The 23,408-nt window shown below is 41.3% G+C and overlaps 2 protein-coding genes across 3 annotated transcripts in view; one reads left to right on the top strand and one right to left on the bottom strand.

Moving 5' to 3' along the window:
* Positions 1-14,999, top strand: part of drp2 (dystrophin related protein 2) — a 102,904-nt gene extending 87,905 nt beyond the window's left edge. The window contains exons 20-23 of one of the 2 annotated variants that reach the window (XM_085184561.1): positions 1,062-1,314; positions 4,006-4,123; positions 4,256-4,342; positions 4,825-14,999. In XM_085184561.1, coding sequence (XP_085040687.1) covers positions 1,062-1,314; positions 4,006-4,123; positions 4,256-4,342; positions 4,825-4,844 — 478 coding nt within the window. In that variant the 3' untranslated portion in view covers positions 4,845-14,999. Of the gene's footprint in view, positions 1-1,061; positions 1,315-4,002; positions 4,124-4,255; positions 4,343-4,824 lie in introns of both variants that reach the window. The other variant, XM_085184554.1, reaches the window with a different exon arrangement.
* Positions 7,924-23,345, bottom strand: LOC146524914 (uncharacterized). Its single transcript, XM_085184679.1, has 8 exons — positions 22,658-23,345; positions 19,243-19,422; positions 18,684-18,872; positions 17,867-18,043; positions 16,528-16,669; positions 10,605-11,227; positions 9,778-9,919; positions 7,924-9,186 (listed from the first exon to the last, which is right to left on the bottom strand). Exons 1-8 carry the CDS (start codon positions 22,751-22,753, stop codon positions 8,453-8,455), a joined length of 2,283 nt encoding a protein of 760 aa, XP_085040805.1. The 5' UTR covers positions 22,754-23,345; the 3' UTR covers positions 7,924-8,452.
* Positions 23,346-23,408: the final 63 nt, after the last annotated feature.

Below are 23,408 nucleotides of genomic sequence, written 5' to 3'. Positions count from 1 at the left end.
TGTGTTTTAAATACGTAACGGCGGTACATGTATTCCGTTACTCCCCAATACTGCATATAACAGAATAATAAATTAGCAAAAAAAATAATAATTAAGAACTGTTTTTGGGTCTCTTTAACCCAAAAAAACCCAACTCTTTTTTTTTTTAGCTTTATAAAGAGATGGACATGTGCTTGTATCTAATATAATATAGAATTTACCTGAAATTTTATGATTTTTTAATGTAGTGGTACAACCACCTATATTCAAGAACCATCACTTAAATGATCAATTCAATTCAGTTCAGTTCTATTTTATTTATATAGTGCCAAAAGTAAAGACCCTACAAGAATACAAAGAAAACAGAAAAACCCAAGCACTTCCCACTGGTGATAGTGGGGAAAAAAAAACATCCTTTTTAACAGGAAGATTTAATATGTATGAAAACATGAATTACATTAAATGACTGAATCAGTTTTTGAAAAAAAAATGTAATTCAGTGATAGCCTGTAAAATATGAAATATGTTTCATATACCTTATCTGGGTTTATGGATGCCATGGCGAGCTGCTCAACCTCTGACCATCCACCATTCATTAGAACAGCTACCCTGACTTTCTGCTTTTTGTTTTTATTTTATTTATTTATTACATTTTCTTTTCCAAAGAGATAGTTACAGATAATTCTGCAATTAAATAGAGCAGCATGTTGTGACGATCATTTTCCAGCAGCCAAATCAATTAACAATGCATCACAAGTCTATAAACCGTTTTAATAGCGAATCACCACACAAAGCCACTGAATATTCACAGCACCATACAAATATGTGATATGAAAGGCTTCTATTAAAAATGAAGATTGCACTCCATGTGGTTAGTCATCAATAATACATTAGGATCCTGCAGTACTGAGTGTTTAATGTGTTGGTATTTAGTAAATCATTCAAATTATTTGTCTCATAAATACAAATGTCAGGTTATAATGCGTTTGTTTGTGTCAGTGTAATTCTCTAAGTTGCGTGAGGTTTTGCTTGCTGCACCAACAAGTTGCCTTGACTGTTATCCTCCATGTGTTGGTCCTCAGGGTGCTGCAGAGCGAGTACAGGCGGCTTAAGTGGAAACACGAAGAGGCGGCATCAGTTCCCATGCTGACTGAGGCTGGAGAAGGAGGTCTCGGTTCACCTACAGAAGGAGGGCAGCAGGACGAGGAGCTCTTGGCTGAAGCACGGGTCCTCCGGCAACACAAGACTCGCCTGGAGACCCGTATGCAGATCCTGGAGGACCACAACAAACAGCTCGAGTCCCAGCTGCGCCGGCTCAGGGAGCTACTGCTACAGGTCAGCGGTACACCTCTGAGGGAGACCTGGAAAGGAAACGAACAGTTCCTACAATGGATTTTATTTAAAAACAATACTTGTATGTTTTTATGTGTACTTCTAAGTCTACCAACTAAGTTTTACAGGCAAATACTTAATTTAGAAAAAAAGCTATTCAAACCTACCAGGCCACACGTGAAAAACAAATTGGCCTCCCTCCTTAAATCAAGAATTAATTGTGATTAACCACATTTTTTGGAAAGCTGCGTTCAGTTGAACTATAGCCACGCCCAGGTCTCATTACTGACAGACCTGTTGAATCACAGAATCTGTCTAACAGACTGAAGTGAAGATCTTTGGGAACATATTCTGTGTGCTGATGAGACAAAAGCTGGATTTTGTGGAAGGCCCGGGAATTCTGTTCTCTACCTGAAAATCCCAACAGAGAATGTCCTGCCAGCTCGAGTTCAGTTGGGTTATGTAGCAGGATAATAATCAGAAACACACTAACAAGTCCACATCTGAATAGTTAATAAAGAAAAATTGAAGGTTCTGGAGTGGACTTGTCAAATTCCCAACTTAAATCAGACTGAGATGTTTGGCATGATCTTAAACAGGCCGTTCATGCTTGAAAACCCTCCAGCGTGTGCGAATTAAAACAAATCTGCAAAGACGACGATGTGAAAGACTCATTGCCAGGTATCACCAGCACTTGATTGCAGTTCTTGCTGCCAAGAGTGGCACAACCAGTTATTAGGTTTAGGGGACAATTAGGTAGGTTTGGATAGAGGACAAATATTTTGGCACAGCACTGTATAGTTCTTGCGGATTTCTGTAGCTGCAGTTTAAAAAAAAAACAAAAAAAAAAAAAAAAAGGGCACAGAGGGAAATTTAACCTCACCAGTTTTCAATATTTGTATTTGTAACGGAGCGACGGTGATGTTTTTCCACAGTGTTTTTAAAGGAGGGAAACCTTCCTCCAAACGGACAGAGCAGCGGAGCAGCCAAGGGAAAGCACACGAATTAAAGACTGTATAATTCAAATATAATTTATTATATTTAAATAGTTAAAAATATAAAATGAATGAAAACAACCCTGGCCAGGGGACAACACAATAAAAATCAATAAAACACAACATTAAAAGTCCAGTGGCGTCCGCCACGGTATAAGAGTCACTAAGAATTAAAAATCCAGTGAAGCGGTGCAGGAGGGAAACCCGGCGGCGTCCTCGCCTTCCTCTCCGTGTTCTGCGTCCCGGTGCGCTAAAGAAAGGAAGGCAGCGGCAGTCACTACTCTTTTAGGCAGCTATAATTCATTAAAGGGGACGAGTCAAAAGACTTACCCCGGGTGGGCAGAGCTCTCAACTCTGCCGCCGTTTCTTTGTAACTGACAATCGGCACCAGCCCGTCCGCCGCCTCTAGTTTCCCGCAGACGCGTAATCTGGCCTCCTGTTGCTGCAGCAGTCGAACCGCTCGCTCCGCGTCCCTGGTCGCTGTATCTTCCTCCCTCTAACGCCAGGCTCCACCAGTCTTACGTGTCACTGACCACTCTCTGTAAATTACCACTCGCTCCTTTCCTCTCAGGTGTGTCCAATTAGTAAAATGGGAAAAGGGCGGAGTCTCTCCAGGACAAATTGACAGATGCAACCAAAACATGCAATATCAAAAATAAATAAACACACTTCACATTAGAGCACAGCAAAGCAAAACAACACCCGTCCTTCCCTGGATGACATCTTCCTCACAGACAGCACAGACAGCAAAGTTCTTGAAATACACTTATAAAAGTACAAAAAGGCACACGGTGTTCATTTAAAAGAAGGAATGGGAGTACAAAGAAGTACAGTATAGAAGGAGTTAAGAAAGAGGATAAGCCTTAATACACTCTGGAGCGTCATATAAAAGGATTTACTGCGGTGTAAAGGAAAGGTGTGGCAAAGAGATAGGCGAGTGGGAGCTGACGCTCGCAGTTACCGGTTACTAGAATGGCAATGTGTAAATTGTTGTCAGTGGGAGTATCTAAACTGCACACTCAGGCCACAGAATAAAGAGAAAATGAAGGGAATAAATGACAGTAGGAGAAAGAACAGGAACAGCATCTGCATCTTCAGGTTAAAGAGAGCAAGAGGCACATATTCCTGGGTTAAAAACATAAAGGGAGGGGAAAAGCTATTTGAATTCTTTTCTCTGTGGACCTATATCACAGTTTCATTTCCTCAGAAAATAAAATCTGTAGAATCTGCAGTCTGTAGTCTCCAGAAGTATATGTATGAATCCCCCCCGGTCTCTACAGAGACTCCTGTTTTGCAGCAGCTACTGAACTTACTCACCTCTGGAGTATTGCCACAGTGTTGCTAAAAACAATACGAAACACGGGAATGTTGCATATAAGATCTTCGAGAGTTACACTATCCCCCTTTGATTGTGAATTGAGGCATCCATTGTGGTGTCAGTCTTGTTTTCTGCAATGCTCGTCTGTGCAGTGCAACTCCCTTTGGCTTTTATCGACCTATCAAAGCACAAATCACAGTAACCTGATGAACAGCTGTTGGGCAAAATCGCCTTTTTCTGAGTTCTCATTTGAGGACTGTCGGCTGCCATTAAACATCACATTCATTGCTATCTGAAAGGCAAAATGACTCTGATGTCTGAAATATGATAGATATGAGGGGTTATTTAGAAAGAATGGTAATAAGTCTCTCCCTAAAGCAGCCCAAAGATGATTCAGAGGCCAATGGATCAGAACCATCAACCCTGTCTTCTCCTGTGTCTGGAGGAGGACAGCATGGGGAGCCAGCTAGCAGAGAGACTACAGACACTGAAGCAGCAGGTCAGTGACATGCAGCCAGGCTAAGATGAGGGCTTGACATATGCCTGCATGCTAAATGTAAAACCTTATCTTTTCACTGAGAAGTAACATTTTCTGTGGCGGCTTGAACCCGTGTGTGTGTGTTTGTGGCAGGAGATGATTTGGAGCATGAGCAGGACACGGTGCTGCAGCTCCAGGAGGTCATTGAGCAGCTGAGAAACGTCTTCCCTTCAGAACCTGGTGAGTTGGTTTCGGCTACATGGATCTATGCTGCTGTAGCACTCCACACTTCAGAGACAGCTTCTTTGCTCCCTCCATGGCCCCTGGGACCGTGAGAGATGGAGAGGAGAGCAAATATGTACTAGTGTGGATCGATAGAAGGGGAGGGGGTAGGGACGGAAAGATCGAATGGCAGAGAGGAGAAGTGAGGGGTGTGGGGACGGAGAGATTGAATGGCAGAGAGGAGAAGTAAGATAAGAGGGCGGCTGCAGCAGAGAAAGACAGAGCGTGTCACTGTCACACACTTCGCCACAGTGCCCCACTGCATTTAAAATGCAATTTGCTGGGCAATCCAAAGCCTGTAATTTGAACAAAGAAAGGGATTATAATAATTATAGCCTTCTTAGTTATAACCAAGAACATTTCCTTGGTCCTTTGCATGTGCTCCTAAACTTGTTAACCGTTTTCTTTTCTTTAAATTCTCTTTTATATCCTAATTTCAGGCACCACATCACACATCTAACCCCGAGTGTGCCTGGAGGAGCAGAAAGAACGCCTGACGGCAGAGGGAGGAGCTCTATACAGCTGAGGTCGGGCCACAGTAAACCAGGCCATGTGACCACTGCAGCGGCAATGATACTTAGAGCTAACCCTCCACTGGAATTTTGTGCACTAAAAGCCTTTTTCACGCAAACTGCTAAAGGCTCACGCTGATGTCCTTTTGGCCAGGCTGCGCTTCATAGCGTCAGCGGCGCAGCCTGACACCATGTTAACGAGCCAAAGGAAACTAATGTTAGCAGCAGGTCAGGGAGAGACTAAAGTGATGGAAAATGCCCAGCCAAGACACTGTGTTTACCAGTATTTGTGTAGTCAGTGAGAGGTGGGAAGCTTTATATCAGTCTGCAGCACAAATTGGACCTTCCGTGAAAAGAACCTCAAAAAAATGCAAAAAGGGAAAAGGAAGGAAATCCATTGTTTCTATCAAAATGCCTGTATCTTCAGTGTGTGTTCCCCCCCCTCCCCGCCTCCTGAATGTGTTGTCATGGTTGTTATTTTTGTATTTTGAAACAAGGAGGTGAGCTAAAGCTTAACCGTGTAAGCTAGATCAGGGCTGGGCTGACTACATTTTATGTGGCTGCGTGGTGCAGACTGTCAAGGAGTTGACAGCACCCACAACGGGCTTATTTACTTTTTCAGAACGACACATTATCAGTTAAATCCATGACTTATTTGAGACAGCCAAAGTGCCCGCTAGCACAGCGCCTCTGTATGCACACACCGTGTTCCTCTAATCCCGTCTCACTGCTTGTCGCGCTCATTGCTCGCCTCTCCTAAGCGAGCCCTTTACACCCATAAGGCACTAACTGCACTAGCATAGCTGCTACATGCTTGCAATACCCCCCACGCATCCACACACATTATGCACAAATAACCAAACGGCTCCCTGCATGATCGATAACATGTGCTGCGATGTATCGCCAGAAATACACCGTAGGCCAATTTCATAAAAACGGAGATCTATTTCATCTCGAAGGATATAAACAAGTTCTCGGTGGTAAGCCAATTTGTTTTGCGAACGGAACTGTGTTTTGTTTAGGAAATGTCTGCTGATAGATATCAGCATGCACGCCACTGCTCTGAGATCTTAGAGTTCTCCTGCTTTGTGCAGACAGAAGGAAGGAGCTCCTAAAAGTTAAAGCTCCCCCACCCCTCGATATGCTAATTCCAAAAACTACAGGGGGGGTATAAGGCACACCAAGATAACCCAGTCCCACACCAGCTCCATTCTTAATAATCCCTTCATTCCATGTAGATGTAAAAAGAACAGTAGCTACTGACTCTGCATGTGTCATTTCCCCTCATGTTAATTGCTTTTAGATTTACAAAAGGACGTGTCGTTGATATGGTTTCACCCCCATCCTATCAAGCTCGTGGGGTGCATTTTGTTCTAAACATAGCACAGTCAATTAATGCCTTAAAACCGAGCTGAATCCATAAAAGACAAGAGTTAGCCTTTCTCCACGTTTTCTTTCTTTTTTCATTATGCTTTAAATTCAGGGAAGGAGGTTGCGTCAGGCGCGTGTTTGTGCACTAGCGTCTGTCAGACCTGTGGTTGATTGGAAGTGACAGCTGGAATGAAAAAGTGTGGCTCATAGGGTGAAAGCGGTTAAATAAGGCTTGTATGAGTGAACCCATGGTGCCGGGTATGCTTGGAGGGAGGAAAGATCTAAGAGACAAGAGAGGAAAGGCATAAAAAAAACAATCCATTTATTGCTTGAGGGCTGGTGGGAGAGATCCACTTTGATGTGCCTGCCACAGCAAAATCTCCAGAAGGAGGACTAAAGTTTGCCTGAAACAATGAAGCTGTGGTTCTGCGTGTTTCTCTGTTCTCAAACCCATTCTCATAGAAAAGATATACATTGAGGAATCCATGCGAAACTTTAAAAATATCATTCTGACCCCACATGCATGAGTTTAAAACCCATGTGCTGCATTCATTATGGGATCTTCCTCCAGGCACATAGCGCTCACATTTGACATCCTCCTCAGCACTCGTTGTCTGTTAGTTTTGATACCGTTGCTAGGGAACTGCCCCCAAGGACGAAGCTCCACAGGTTTGCAAGTCGGAAAGGTGATATGCCATTCATAATACAAATGCTAACAGCCTTAAGGGAAGCAAGAGAGGCCCTTGGTTCCCAAACACAGCTCTCCTTTTCTTCACGTCCACCTCCACTGAAACCTGCCACTGTTAAGCTGCTGAAGATAGTCATTACTATTTGTTGAATCCGTCTCCGCATCAGCACTGCTTGAGAATTTGTTTTGTTAAAGCTCTCGCAACTCAGAACAAAGAGCAGCTGCACAGCTCATGGGAGAAAAAAAAAGCCATGACAAGCAATGTTTATTCATAGACATTTATCTATTGGTATTTACACATCTCATTACACAGTGATGATTATCCAATGCTTTCAGTTGCTCCATACGTTTCTATGTGAGTACACAAGATGACGGCGCAGTGACAGGTGGTGAAAAAGAAAGGGAGACATCCCCCCCAGTAGGACTGCGCATCAACAGTTGTCATGTTTATTTTAACACCATATAGTGGCGAAAGAATGACACAAACATGTACGCACATAGACTAGGTAGTTATACTACAGGGTTACATTGCGATTCACTTTGTCCCGACATTTCACTCTGCTGCTGCTCGACACCGCCATCCAAATAAATGATGATGCGTGACTGTGATCATCTGAGGTCTCATCTGTGTGCACATTTCTTTACTCCTAGTGGCTTCCTGTTTTGCCCCGCACACACTAACACACACTGCTCCCCGTGGCATGACTGGAGCCGAGTGAAAAAAGGTTCTCTACATAAGCCGGAGTCACCCCCAGAGGACGCCGCTATCACTGTTCAGACTTCTGTTACTGCATGTAGCTCGCCAACATGCTCCACGGGCCCTGTCATTAATCTGCCGCCTCAGTGTCAGACCCTCCCTCCTGTGTTTACCAGCACGCATCTAAATATGTAACAAGGACACATGCGCTTGTATCTCACGCAACATATATAAGTTTGTTACTCTAACACACTCGTTTTTTTTCTGATGAAATGAGGTTTCTTCTCTTCTTTGTGTGTTCTTTTAAATCACCATTAATATACCTCATTAATCATAATGTTTGACTTCTTTAACACTTTTGATTTCCTGTTTTATTGTCCAGAAGTCAAAACACTTCTTTTCGTCTTTTCTCTGGAGTTTTTAATCTGTATAAAAAACAAAGGGTTTCTGAAGAAAGGCTTTTTACTGTAATAACAAGTGGGTTACTGGCTGCTTTCTACTCTTTGTGTACAGAAATAAAAGTTTGTATTTGGCAAACTCCTCGTCTGCTCGTGTTATTGTTTTTTTTGTTTATTTCATGTGACTGCAGTTATCCCTTTGAGATTTGAATAATGAAAGTTAACTCAGAATGGTGCCAAATACAGGCTGTTTTATATTAATTTTTCTTTCTGGGTTTATATTTGGATTTGTGTATGTCCCATTGTGAGGCTTGTGTTTTGTTTTTCTTACTCTGTTATGCAGTCTGCCCTCGACTTCTACCTTAAACCTTTGCTTCAGCGCAGAAAAAAGGGCTCATTGGTCTATTCTGATGCAGTGCCACCCTTTTCTGTTTTAGCCCTGTTGGCTTTGTTCCCTGAGTTTGTTCTCTTTGGCTGTGGTGCAGCACTTGATTGACACTTTACCTTCTTTCTCGCCTTATCGCGCACTGATCTCTTGCTCGCTGCATTATCTTTGCCGGAGCTGGCGGGCGCAGGATCTCTATCTTTATCTATTGCTTGATTATCTGGTACACCCAGCCCAGCTCCATGAACCACGGCCTTCTCTGTACTTTCATTATCTAACCCCTCTCCACTCGCTCTCCCACGCTCTGGCTCTTTATTACCCTGCTCTGCTTTCACATCTGGATTTTTCCCTGTTTCTGCAACATCCACCCCGTCTGTCTCGACAGGGGTGCATTTCTCTGAGCTTTCCATCTCCTGGCTCTTCGTGTCTTCAGTCTTCTTATCTGCATTAATATCTGCTTTAGCTTTTCCTTCTGTGGCTTTTGGAGGAAATTTGACGTTCTTCTTTCTGGCTGCACTCGTAGCCTTGGTCCCATCAGGCCCCCACTTCTCCTGTGTTGTATCCCAGTAAGTCTTGTTCTGACTGGCATGCATCGAACGCATGCTCTGGCCCAGATTCCTCAGCTCCTGCCGCACAAAGGGTTTAAACTTCTGGTCCAGTTTCTCCACCGTATCAAAGTCTCTTCGAGCTTCATCCTCATTGCGCAAAGCAGCATGAGCCCGAGCCCTCTGGTACACTGCCTTGAAATTACCTATTGAGAAAAGTGAGCGATTAAGTATAAATGGCAACACTATTGACTCGTAAAGACCACAAGAGGCAACAGGAGGTAAGAATGATTGGTAGGTCGGCAAGAGTAAAACTGGAAAGCCATAAAAGTTGAAGATAAAAATAAATACCACAGGCGTTAACTACACTGAATGCCAGCGGTGAGACAGGAGATATAGTAGGAAGCGAACGCACGAGAGGAGTAAATGAACGGGAAAGAAAAGCATAAAAACAACCTTTTCAGATCGCCCTAACTATTAATAATTCATCATAGCACAAACAAAAAGAAAACAATGAATTCATTTTTGACTGTGATGTCCATGGGTGGGAGCTGAGGGAACAAAAGACAGACAGCATTGCGGTTGTGAATGTTTGGTTTCTTCTTTCCCTGGTAAACACACAGATCAAGGCTTGTTGCACTGTCAAGGCGAGTGTTTGCTGAGGGCTGGCAGGAGAAATTTAGCTTAAAAATGATAGCTTTTTGGGGTTGTTTTTTTCTGTATGCACTAAACCGGGGTATATTTATATACTCGAGTATCTATTTCTATATCAAACTCAATTTTCACTCTAATATTACCTTTGTGTTTCTTCAGCAGCTTGGTGTTGAGCTCCACAACTTGCTGGTATTGTTTTAGCTCCAGCATGCACTGGCTGAAATTCAGAGTCAAAGGAAGACGCACTTTCTCCAGCGAATCCCAGTCTTCACCCTGTTGATCCACCTGCAGAGGAAAGAGAGTGGACATGAAAGTCGGGTAGGTGGGAGGGTGAGGGCAAAGGAGGTGGTGGTGATAGATGGCGAGAGAAATGTTGAAAAGATGAAACAAAGGCAGGGGCAAATATATAAAGCGTTGGGAGGCACGACGAAAAAGCTCGGATGTGGAAAATGATACCGGGAGGAGGCAGAGGAATTTAGAACGAGGAGAAATAAAGATGGAAGTGGGTGGATCGAGGACAGCGGGGAGTTTGTTGTGCGTGAAAGGCGTGAGGGAGTTAGACACTGAGGTGTGGCAGAAAGGAGAGTTTAAGAAAGAGAAAAGAAGAAGAGGCAAGCGGTGTGACAGTGATATCTCTGTGGATAGCTGTTATTTTCAGAGCACTTTCTCTGCTCTTCACTTCGCCAGCGTACCTACAATGCCACAGCTGCTCTTCAGTAAAAAAGCAACAATGACAGATGATTACAGTTTACAAGCCGCAGTGAGTCGCGGTCCTTTAGCAAGACTACTTTCTGGCATGTTCGACTATTCCTCACGCTGAGTGGATTGAACCGGCGGCTGTTAATGTGGTATGTCCATCTGGGTACTGTCGTCGCAACAAAAAGCTCTATTTTACATTCAATTGCCTGGAAAAGACAACACAATTACTTGAACGCTTTTACAAACCCTCACTTAATCACCAATTACTTACTTTATTTTGAAGGCAGTCCACATATTCTAGAGCCTCCTTGAACTTTCCCGAAGCTTCTTGAAAGCGGTTCTCTTTAATGAGGAAATTTCCCTCATTCTGCAGCAACATGACCAGTCGTAACATCTGTTGCCAGTCCTTGCCTTCTGTTTGATCGCAAGTGTTTAAATTCCCTGCAGAAGAGTGCGCTTCTTCTTTGGTAACTGTTCCCTCAGTCAGTGCAACTTTATTTTCCCCGAGGTTCTCTTCGTGAACTTCTGCATATTCAGGGGGAGATTCTTCGGAACCATCTCCCACTTTATCATTTGCCTCTGTTGTCGCACTTTCGGGATGTTCTTGTTTTCCTTCTTCTATCTCTCCTGTCTGCTTCTCCTCCTCATCATCATTCCTCTCTGCCTCCCCCACTTCATTTGTGTTTTCATTTTTCTCCAGCTTTTTCCAGTATTGCTCCTTCTCCTCCCAATATTTCTCCTTCATGCGCTCCGACAGGGCCTTCAGCTCTCGATGGATGAGGGACGCCAAAGTGATGTCGAGTTGAGCCACCATGTTGAAGTCTCTCCGGGCCTCCTTTTCATTCCACACGGCAGCGTGGGCTTTGGCTCTTTTGTAGTAGCCTTTGACACAGTCTAAGAAACAGAAAAGGCGAGAAACAACAACACAGTGAAATAATAACTGCAAAAAAACGTGAATCAATCTGATATGCACGTTGAAGCACAGGTGGTTATTTATAAGCATAAATCTGCAAAACTCTAATAAACCCTTTAAAAAAAAAAAAAAAAAATAAGCAGTACATGCTTATTTGCTTTCCAGAGTTGAATAAGATATGATGCAACTGATGAAAAGCTGAAGCTACATCTAGTGGGTTAGCTGAGCTTCATAAAAAGACTAGAAACATAGTAAAACAGCAAGCTTGGCTCTGCCCCATCCACTTCTACAGCTCACTAACAACCCCATTGTGTATTTGTGAGGGAAAAAGACTAAAAAATGTAGTTTTATCAGATCAAACAACCAAAATACAGCTTGTTAATTAGGTAGCTTTAGAAATGACTGTTGAGTGACCTTTGAATCGAGTCAGGCTAAGTGTTTCCCCCTTATTAGAGTGTTTGTGCTAAACTAGCTGGCTGTACATTATATTTAAAGAACCTCGTCTATGAAAATCCTATTTTTGAAAGTCAGTGTGGCTTCCCCAGAACTGCAGTGTTCCAATGACAAACCCAAAAACAGAGATTCAGAATGTACTGTACATTTGCTGCTCATCCTTTGCACCCTTGAAAGTTGTTCTTTTTATAACACTAATAGTTTTGACATTTGATACTTATATGCAGTGTTGGGGAGTAACGGAATACATGTACCGCCGTTACGTATTTAAAATACAAAATATGAGTAACTGTATTCCGTTACAGTTACCGTTTAAAAAGGTGGTATTTAGAATACAGTTACTTTGTTGAAATAAATGGATTACACGGCGGTACTTCCCTGTTTCATATTGTGGCGGGTCAGGACTGTTTGGGTTTTGTTTGACAGCTACGTTCTGTTGTTCCAGGCGGCAGCGTTACCGTTGCCATGGTTACAGGGTGCCGCTCTCTCTCTGCGTGTTTCCTGGGTGAGAGAGGCCTTTTTGTTGTTGTTGTGCTAAGCTAACAAGTTAGCTAACCGGTATAGCTCTAAAGAATGTAGCATCATGGGCAGTGTAGTCCGTGCTGCAGGGAGAATGGACTGTCATATACGTTATGTGTCTGTGAGCGAGGGAGGGAGAAAAAGGAAAAGTACGAGCTGTCATCGAGCAAAAACAGGAGCTGGAAGCATGTAAATATAATAATAACCACTGCAGCCAAGAAGAGAGCCTGACGAGCCCAGTTGTAAGTAAGCTATTAAAACTCGACTGTACACCGTGTTCGTGTTTTCCTCCAAAAACAATAAGCTCCGTTGGAGCAGCCTTTCAACGCCTCTCTCTGTCTCTGCTAGCAAAGTTGACCCAGACAACAAAGTAAAGCTAGTTTTCAGCCCGACACAGAACCCACCGTATTAGCCAGAGGTCCCTTTACTACGGTTCGGAGCCGCGGACCTTCAGTAACAGTAATAAATCACAGCAATAGTACATTCATGTAGTTGTAAACAGCATGATAATATATTAAGTAATCCAAAGTATTCAGAATACGTTACTCTCATTGAGTAACGTAACGGAATACGTTACAGAATACATTTTGGGGCATGTATTCTGTAATCTGTAGTGGAATACATTTTAAAAGTAACCTTCCCAACACTGCTTATATGTTAAACTTCTCTTTCAGTCCTTTTCAGAATGTCATGCTCCATGTGAGGCTGACCTTGTGTAATTTACAAAACGCTTCAATCTCGTGTGTTGAGCCAGTGTTTCATAAATAGCAAACTGCAGAATCCAATCTTGGTGGGTCTAAGAGTTTGGTAGCGTGAAAGCTAATGTTGTCAGTGTAGACTTATTTCATTTAAGCTCAGTGTAGCTGTTGCTGTGCAGCATTGCCATGTTAGGAGGATGTCAAGATGCTGAAAATTGTTGTACTTTAGGGGAAAATAATCATCCATGTAATATCTAAAAGGACAAATAGGCATGGAAGTGTAAACACAGGCCTGTTATTTTACTCTCCTTTGATATTACCTAGACTGAGTACGCCTAGAAATCTCAGACTTACAAAGCATCATTATGAGACCTTACTATAAGTGCACTAAAAGCTTCCCAGCGAGTATTAAATTGCCTAAATTATTTGTTTTGTTTAGTTTTTAAAACCTAGCACCTAGTCTTTGTTTTCTATGCTCGAGGTAGTCTGTTTGTGTGTGTGTGTGTGTGTGTGTGTGTGTGTGTGTGTGTGTGTGTGTGTGTGTGTGTGTGTTCCAGGAATTTTTCTCTCCCCTGACCCAGCAGAGCAGCAGCCTCACTGTACAGCATATCTCCTGCTTTACAAATTGAACACTGGGTTTTTCCTCCTGTGCTTAACAAAACACTCAGTTTTGAAGTTTGGACCACCACTGTGCACAGGGAGTGTGCAGGGGGCAGGCAGCAGGCTGCAGGCAAGTCGCTGATGAAGGAGGCAGGAAAGAATTTGCATATTCACAGATCTACACATATTAAATGAGACAAAGGTGTCTCATCAAGGCATGACAGTGTTTTTTTGTTTTTTTCATGCGAAAAAAGATGAGCTGGGGGGGGGGGGTTCAAGCATTTAATTAAAGACCAAAAAGTGAATAACTGCATTTCCCAAATTGGAAAGTTCAGACATGTGGAAACACCATGCGAACACATTGCAATGGCCCTGTTTGTGTTTAGTTTAGATAGACACATATAATTGAATTTTCCTGTTTCTCTGCATTTAATTTCCCTCTACGCTAAATCTTCGTTCAGCCAGCAGTTAAACAGATTTCACTGTCGCCTCTGGCAAAGCAGAGACAGTGCAGTGATCCTTTTCTAAAGAACAAATGGGTTGAAGGGATGAATCAGCAGCCGAGTGGCTGACAGGAACTCATGCAGACAACGTGATACTGATGACAGGAGGAACAACAACAGCGCGAAGAATGCAAGCAGAGCGGTGAGCAAAAGGAGACGGAAGTGTGAAATGAAACTAAGACACAGCTAGAAAAGGACTGGAGAAATGAAACTGAGGACAATAAGAGAGGAGAAGAGTAGAAGAAGGTGTAGCAATGCTCGTGTGGGGGCTACATGCTTCTAAGCTTCATAAAGAGCCCTGCAGCTTTGTGACAAGTGCTCAAACTGGGTCGGGAAGCCCAGAAAATCCTGCCCAACATATCCATGCTAAACTTTTGTGCTCAGTTTACACATCTCCTTCTATTGCCACACATAGTGTTGTGTTTGCATCATTTCAAAGGACATTACATTGCATACACTACTTTCCAAAAGACGTATCTTTTCCTTACAGCCTAGTCTTCTCCTTACACCATGAGTACTTGTTTTTGTCCTTAAAGGAAAGGTAAGTCACCATAATGTGATAAAATAAACAGATTTATAGCTCCACATCACAAATAATGCAAAAGTCAAATACACAACACTGGGGAAGTGGAAACCCCAGACTGGGGAGAAGAGAGTAAAATAAAGACTGCCTCAACATGGGCATAATTCATGGGGCTCTGAAGTGAAGGCTGTGCCAGCATAAGAGGCTCCTCTAGGATTTTGAGTAGCCATGGGTATGACAGTGCAATTCCCGGGACTGCTTCAGCTTTAAAATTGTCATTAACAAGAAACAGTTGCAACATGCAGTAAAACCAGTGCAGGCATCACCTGGCAGCTTTTTACAAGATTTTGAAATGACTGTTTTTGTTAAGCCTGAATCGAGAGGTGCAAATTAAACTGATAATGATGACGGTTATAAAGAGTGAAATGATATTATCCCAACTTAGTTTATGAGACTAGGAGGCATCTATGTGAGGGCCATCTGGCTTTCGTTCAGATTTAAAATTCATGCATCAGAGTGGCATCAATCTTCCTCTGTCTTGTCAAGAAAGCAAATGGCCACATGTATCAAAATGTCAAAATTCCTGTAAGTCAGTTACAAACGAAAATGTTAATTATTTCTAGAAAAGTCAAGAATGCAATAATGCGTGCAGTTATGTCGATGTCATAGGACATTCTCGAGTATATTCTGGTCAAGCTTGCTCTGAATCACTTTGCATGAATGACACTTAGACTTGCAGGTAGAATTTTTATAAAGAAAACAAACCTCTTCACTGACATGTATACGCAAAAACAGCTCGAAAGTCTTAAAAATAGAAAAAGATTTCTTTATTTTTGCAGCTCTAGAAAGAATAAAAGATTTGGAATCATTTTAAATAGTAATGGCTCTCATTACACTAGCCCAGCTAACAAAGGCTGATGATAGCAAGAATTGGAGCTTATCCTCCCCCCCTCCCCTCCTTTTCAAAGTTTGGGCACAGCAGTACCCTGGAGGTTAGAGAACTATGAGCATATGGTATCATTGCTGGTTCAAATCTCTGGAGGGAAAGAGTGAATAACAGCCCTGCACTGCTGAACTACTTCTGTGCACAGGATTAAGCTTGCTGATGCAACCGTGCAAATGTGAATCTAGGTGACGGGAAATATATAAAAGTGTGCCCTGTTGATTCTCCCGAAAAAAGTCAAATTAAAGATGTTTCTTAACCAGAAATGAGGAGAATAATCCGAATAAACCCTCACAATTCTTCTTTCTCCGGCATGTTTCTTTACCTTTGTGTTTTCAAAGGAGCTTGCAAAGAAAAGCGTCTGGACTTCTTTAAGTTGCTTGAAGACGTTTCACCTCTCATCCAAGAAGCTTCTTCAGTTCTAAGGTCAAATCGTGGGGAGTCCCAGATTTAAACCTAGTGGGAGTTTCCCCCCACAGAGGGACAAAAGGACCCCCTGATGATCCTCTAATCGCCTGAGCCAAGGTGTGAAACTGGGTGTGGGTCCCAATCAGCCAGAGTTTCAGGTGAGTTCATTGTGAAACCTGGCCCCACCTTATCATGCAAATTCCTGAGGTCAGATGGCCCAGGATGTGAGTGGGCGTTAAGGCGTCTGGGGAGGGAACTCAAAACTGGATTATAGATGGCAGAGAGTTGGTGTCGTAAACCACCGCCTCTGTTCAAAGATGGTCGCTCACAGTGGACATAGATGCTTCTTTCACTCCTCTTTCAAACCATCTGTCCTCTCTGTCCAAAATGTGAACATTGGCATCCTCGAAAGACCTTTATCCTTTAGATCAGGGGGTCCTTTTGTCCCTCTTTGGGGGGGAAACTCCCACTAGGTTTAAATCTGGGACTCCCCACCATTTGACCTTAGAACTGAAGAAGCTTCTCGGATGAGAGGTGAAACGTCTTCAAGCAACTTAAAGAAGTCCAGACGCTTTTCTTTGCAAGCTCCTTTGACTACGATGACCTGGATGACTGAGAACCTTCACAGACATACCTTTGTGTTTCTGCAGCAGCTCATCCATGTGCTCTATGACTTCATAGTACTCCTCCAGCTCCAGCATACACTGGCAGTAGTTCAGCTCCAGGGGGACAATCATTCGACCCAAGTTAATGTAGTCTATATCACCTGGCATCTCCTGCACAAGAATGCAGATTTAAAAGAAAAACAACATGTTTATTCAACACGTTGCTTAGTAGTTATACGGTGCACATGAAAAGTATTCTCAGTTCTCCACTTAGCCTTATTCAAAAATCAATTGCATTTATTTTTCACCTCGAAATTCTACACACAATAACTCATAACGACAAAGGGAAAACCTTTACTTGAAATTCTTGCTTGAAGTTTATTAAAAATAAAAAACAAAAGTATTCACAGCCTTTGCTCAATACTTTGTTGAAGCACCTTAGGCAGCAGATACAGCCTCAGCTCCTGTTGAGTATGACACAAGCTTGACACTCCTCTTTTTGGGTAGTTCTTCTCTGCAGGATCTCTCAAGCTCCATCAGGTTGGATGGGGAACATCGCTGAACAGTCATTTTCAGCTCTCTGAGAGATTGTCACTGTTTTACTATTGTTTCGTTTCGTTCTTCCTGGTTTAATCATTTGTATTTCTGTTGTGTGTTCTTGTTCATTTAGTCTGTTCTCATCTGTGCCTCCCTGCGTAGTCTATCGTGTATGTTTGGTTCTGTCTCCGTGGTCATTCTTCTGTGTTCCATGTTTATCAGTTTGTTACTCTTGTCTCTGTGCTCCGGCTTCGTGCATCCCTTGCGTTTCCCCAGTTACTCACGTCTCAGTGTCAAGTCCGTGTCTTTGTGAGTGTCTCTTGTTTCCTGTTTTACTTACGTTGTTCTCGCTGTTTTAATAATTATAAGAATTCATTAAATTATCATTTTTACTTTACCAAGTGTTTAAGGCCAGCTATCTGTAAGCCACGACATGAAACCTTCAAATATGTCTAAAACTGTTGTGCGTTCACCTTAACATAACTTTTCTTCTCCCTAGAGTATTGCGCTATCCTCACACCCCACCACCCACCTTCTCTGCTCTTATCTAAGACAGGTCTCCTTTTTTTTCTGCTGCCTGCCTCCCGCCCGGCTGCATGTAATCAGGGACACAGTCAAGCAGAGCACAACAGGAAAACAGGAATCTCCCACAGGAAAAGAAGGAGCTGCATGTCCCAAAAACCCCAAATCCTGAAGAGACCTCAGAATTCACAAGCTTCCCCAGTACTCATTTTGCATGCCCCTCCCCACACAAACACACAGACAGATTCACACAAACAACACAAACACCCTGCCTACATCCCACCTTTCTTCCAACCGCTCTTCACTCACCCTAGACTGGACAGTTTTTAGCAGCAGGACAGCTTCTTTGTACTTGCTGGCAGCATCTCTGTATTTCTTCTGTTGGACCAGAGCATTGCCCTGCATGTGGAGAACTGGCACCGTCTGCAGCTTTTCATCCTTTTCCATCATCCACGACTCTCTCTGGTAGGACATGGGGTCTCCTACCTGCATAGGAGAAGAAAATAAATGATGCAAGTGAATTTTAAACAGGTACAAAGCATGCCTCTGTTCAATTACATTAGGTGAGAAATGTGTCTGTTTTATTACAATTATTTAAAGCTACAGTTAGTAGTTATTTCGGTCCACCAATAGCAATAATAATTGTTTAACTTTAAACTTTGCTTATATACTTTTAATTTGTGATAATGAAACTTTTACTTGGGTAAAGGATCTACTTTTGGAGACTGAAGAAGTCATTTTGATGAGTTGCAAAACATTTCTCCCACTGAAACGCTACGTCCAGATAAATAGAATCAACTCTTTGGAATTTCCTTACTTGGATCATTGAGCATGCATCAAGACATTTCATAAAGCATCTAAATTTTTCCACAGCTGAAGATTTGTCAGCTGATATGAAACAGAAATAATGTTAATGTACTGCCACCAATACTGGACTCGCTAATTAGTCTCAAGCTTGTTTGGGAAAATCTAATATTTCGAAGCTGAATGTTTTAGACAGAGAGGCACTTTAGTCAGTGCTGTCAGTAAATTTTAGAAAAGCGTAAGCTGGTGTAGCGTAAGCTAAAAAGTGGGAGAAGCTGTTCATTCTCTTCTGCTATTCACTGTCACTGTCACAGATGCTCACCTGCAGCAGCTCCATAATAAATATAAGCGGCTGAGGAGTCCGCATCAGCTCATCCAGCTCCGGGAAACCCGTGGAGTGATAGTGGAACAGGTTTCCCATTCCGCACATGTGTCTCTGACCCTCTAGAGGGTCTTTCCCTTGAGCGATCAGCCTCATTCCCTTGGACACAATGGGGTACAAGCCCGTGTGCTGTGAAATTAGCACATCAACAAAATCATGCACGCAACATCTAGAATAAAACACAGAAGCACTTAATCATGCTAACCCTCTGGTTCAGGCAGCCCGTGCCAATCAACCGTACAAGAAAAAACACAAGAAGTCGCACAATTTTACTTGCAAATTACATTTTTCTCCAGAAGGAAAAACAGAAAAAAAATGCACAAAGAGATTGCTTTGTTTATGTTTATATTACTGAGCATGTTGGAGGCTTCAGAACGTTGATTCATGTGCATTATAATGAGGAGTAAAAGCTTCGCTTTCCCAGTCATGAACACTTATTACATCCTCTCAGGGGCCGGATATCTCAGAATGTGCGCGTGCGGTTTGTAATCCAACTCACAATGGCATCACACCAGAACTCAGCCACCTCTCCAACACGCATGGACGTCAACAGGGTCTCCCAGACTTCCATCTTAAACATCTTTCCGACAAAGATCTCTGCCGGTCTGCCAGCTAGTCGGCTGTCATCAATGACTGTCCTCTCGAAGTTGTCCAACAGTGTCTGGAAGTGGAAAACCAGCTTGGAAAGTGGGAGAGTACGAGAGATTAATGACACAAACTACAGTCAGTGGAGACTTCACTAGACATATAAAGTGGCCACTGATTTTTCAACAAAATATTTAATATACAGTGTGGTGAAAAACATTTAGCCCTTTCCTGATTTCTTAGCTTTTTGCATTTTTGTAATATTTACATATTTCATGAAAAATCAAGTTGTGTACAAAACAAGACAAAGATAAGCTGTGTGAGTATAAAATACAGTTTGATGATGATTTTATTTATTAAAGGGGTAAAAGCTATCTAAACTTAACTGGGTGGAAAATTAATCGTCCTCTCTCGTTAAATCAGGAATCAGTTCCGATTAACTTTTCTTTCCCACTTTCACACCCAGCCTGACTGCTGCCTTTTGAATTGAGAAATAGAAGCAATCTGACAAAGTAAAAAAAGTCGAAAAGAGCCCAAAAAACAAACCATAAAGAAACGTAAGAACAGACAAAAAACAAAGTCCCTGACATCTATCAGTCTGGGAAGGAAAAGGTCATTTCTAACGCTTTGAGACTCCACAATGGGAGCCATTATCCACAAATAGAGAAAACCTGGAACAGAGGTGAACCTTTAAGCAGTGGCCAGCCTACAGAAATTACTTCAAGAGCATCAACTAATCCAGGAGCTCATAAAAGAACCCAGAACAACATCTAAAGAACTGCAGGCCTCACTTGCCACAGTTAAAGTGTTCATGATTCAACAATAAGAAAGACGAGGGAACAACGGCATCCATGGGAGAGTTCCAAGGTGAAAATCACTGCTGACCAGAAAGAACACGAAGGCTCGTCTCACCATTCGCTATAAAACCTCTTAAATGAAGACATCCTGAAGACTTTTATAAATATAAATATATTATGTCCCATTGCACCTGGATGATTTGCTGTAATTCATTGAACCATACATTTTTCTCTCTTTCAGAAAATCTTAAAGGAGAATGTCCAGCCATTTGTTTATTTGTTTATTTATAAGGAACCCCATTAGCTTCCACAACGGTGGTTGCTAGTCTTCCTGAGGCCCAAACCATCAAATACCATCGAATAAAATGTTACACAATGAGTTGGATGCAAAATATCCACATAATTTGGCTCTTACTTCCACAATAAGGTTTTACAATTCTGAAAATATAAGCATGTAAATATTAAAAAATATAAAAAACACTCAAACAAAATAAACAATTTCCATTACAAGTGACATTACCTTACGATATTTACAAATAAATTATTAACTGCCTAAATAGGCTTTTAGGTGATTTTTAAAATTATGAATAGAAGCCAATTCTCTAATTGCACTGAAAAGATGCTCTAAATATAACAGAGTTTTTCAAAAAGTTACTTTTAACTCGAGGAATTACTAAATTGTGGTTAGTTGAGAATCGTGTAGCATGATTATGTATTTCATCTGGATACTGCAACTGAGCATAAAAAAGTGTGGTGTGTTTACCAGTATTGCTTTCTTTAAAAATACAAGTAAGCCATAGTATAATTTAGCTTGTACAGAAATCCATCATTTTGTCCCAAGCACACATGGGTTACCCAGCAGGACAATGAGGAATTCCACCTCTGAATGGCTCAATAACAACAATATGAAGGTTTTTGAGAGGTCATAAGTTAAGACATAAATCCATACTTTGAGATGACCTCAGAACACCTCTAATGTGGCTGAATTACAACAGTTCTGCAAAGAAGAGTGGGACAGAAATCCTCCACAGAGATATGAAAGACTCATTGCCAGTTGTCGCAAACGCTTGGTTACAATTCTTGCTGCCAACCAATTTCTAGTTTTAGGGGGCAATGACTTTTCCACATAAGGCTAGGTTTGGATACGTTTTTTCTCTTGATAAACTGAATCATCATTTAAAAACAATATTAAAATTAATTTGACCACCTGAACCATGTAAATGTGACAAATGTATTTATATATATATATATATATATATATATATATATATATATATATATATATATATTTATTTATTTATTTATATATTTTTATATATATATTTATATATTTATATTTATATATATATATATATATATATATATATATTTATATATATTTATTTATTTATATTTATTTATTTATTTATATATTTATATATTTTTATATATATATTTATATTTATATATTTTTATATTTATATATATATATATATATATATATATATATATAGATATATATAGATATATATCTATATATATATATATATAGATATATATATATATCAGAAATACGTTTTCACAGCACTATACAGAGATAATAACTTTAAAAAATATCTTTGTCTGCAAATACTTACATCATCTTCTAAATCTTGAAAGTTTTCTTAAAGAATTTTCTGCAGTCAATATAAAGGATCTACCACATCTTCTCAAAGCCTATTGATTGTCCTTTTTTAGTGAATGTTAATTTGTTCCATTGATTGCAAGCTTTAAAAGCCCATTAAATCAATGGCTAAAACAAAAATAGTTATATAATAGAAAACTAAAAAGCCCCCTTTGTCATTTCCAAATAAAAAAAAAATCCAATTTAACTTGAAAATTATTTTCTTGTATATTTTGTGAATATAATTTACAGTAAACTGAATGACACACATGATATATTTCAGACATCATCTGTTTGCGTGCATCTAAGAGTCGTCAAGGTTTTCGCGTCACCCTGACTTAAAAATAACGTTGGATCTGTGTAACCTTATTTATAGCCTGACAGATTGTGTGTAATCGCAACAGTCTGATAACTGTGCGAACAAATGGGAATCACCTCACTGGGGAGGGAACGCACACATCCACACACGCGCGCACAGGTAAATGGAAATTCATGCTGGCATTGTCATGGAAAATATTTGTCACAGTGTCCAGGCTCGGTGCCATATGGCTGGATGTGACTAGGAAGGGAAAAAGTCGGAAACCAGCAGATCAGTGGAAGCACAGAAACAAAGATACAGTGCCAAAAAAACATGTTGCAATTTGGTTGACCAAATGTTTGCTCTGTGTGCATGAGCCAGATACAGGATAAATTTTCGAACTTCATGAATTATTCAACAGAATCTAATTGAAGTGGGCATTGCAACACACAGCTAAAAATAGACACCCAAGATAGACATTTTTTCCCCCCGTGGATCATGAATTACTCCACAATGGTTATTATTGTACACACAATCAGTGTCTAACCTACCCTAACGATTAGGTTATCGCGTTAACTGCAATTTAGAATACCTTTGTCCCAGGTGGAAAGTGAGGCAACGGTCCACTGCCTCCTGCCAGAATTTTCTTCCTGACACCTGGATAGTTGAGAAGGTATGTCTCCTCCATTGCCACGCTGGGAAACAGAAAAGTGTGTTTTCGAAATGTCTTTCTCCCTCTAGCTGTGTTCTTTTGACTTTCTGATTAGCCTAGTGGCAAGAGTCTTGGCTAGTTTGCTGCTCTCTGACAGATGGTAGGATTAGACAGGGTTTGGAGATGGCCACTTTAATCTGAGGAGCTAATCCCTTGCCTACTCCGGTGATTGGTGGGGGCAATCCCTGTTGGAAGGAGAAGGGAGAGGTGGGGATGACCGCTGAATCGTGTGGATGAGAAAGGACGAGATCGGTCTGGAACAAGTAAAGATCATTCTGGAGGAAGAGTGATGACGCAGTGATGTCCTAAAGATGCAGCTGTCCCTCAGTTGGGAGGCAGAGGGTGTACGGAGAGCATCCTTCCAACTAAATCTGGCCTTAGGTACCAAGTATTCATTACTTTTATTGTTAATCAAACTTTTTTTTTTAGATTAGATTGTTCTGCTAGTTATATTTATATTTATATTTAACTTCATTATCATTTATTTATCTGGGCAAAAGTCTAATTGAGATCAAAATCTCTTTGCCAAGAGAGACCTGGCCATGAGGGCACAGGAAATTACAACCAGTACAACATATAAACATGTAACAAAGAAACAAATACAATATTCTGTTCTAAATTTGGGGACAAA

This window comes from Neolamprologus multifasciatus, chromosome 2 (assembly GCF_963576455.1).
Source record: "Neolamprologus multifasciatus chromosome 2, fNeoMul1.2, whole genome shotgun sequence".
Taxonomy (NCBI): Eukaryota; Metazoa; Chordata; class Actinopteri; order Cichliformes; family Cichlidae; genus Neolamprologus; species Neolamprologus multifasciatus.
The sequence above is the reverse complement of the archived record's forward strand: the minus strand, read 5'-3'. Positions and strand labels throughout refer to the sequence as shown.

Coding starts and splice junctions, on each gene's coding strand:
- LOC146524914 (XM_085184679.1), bottom strand. CDS start 22,753: ATGGAGGAGACATACCTTCTCAACTATCCAGGTGTCAGGAAGAAAATT. Junction 16,670..17,866: donor TAAAAACTGTCCAGTCTAGG/GTGAGTGAAGAG, acceptor ATTCTTGTGCAG/GAGATGCCAGGTGATATAGA. Junction 11,228..16,527: donor GCTGCTGCAGAAACACAAAG/GTATGTCTGTGA, acceptor TCTGTTTCTTAG/ACTGTGTCAAAGGCTACTAC.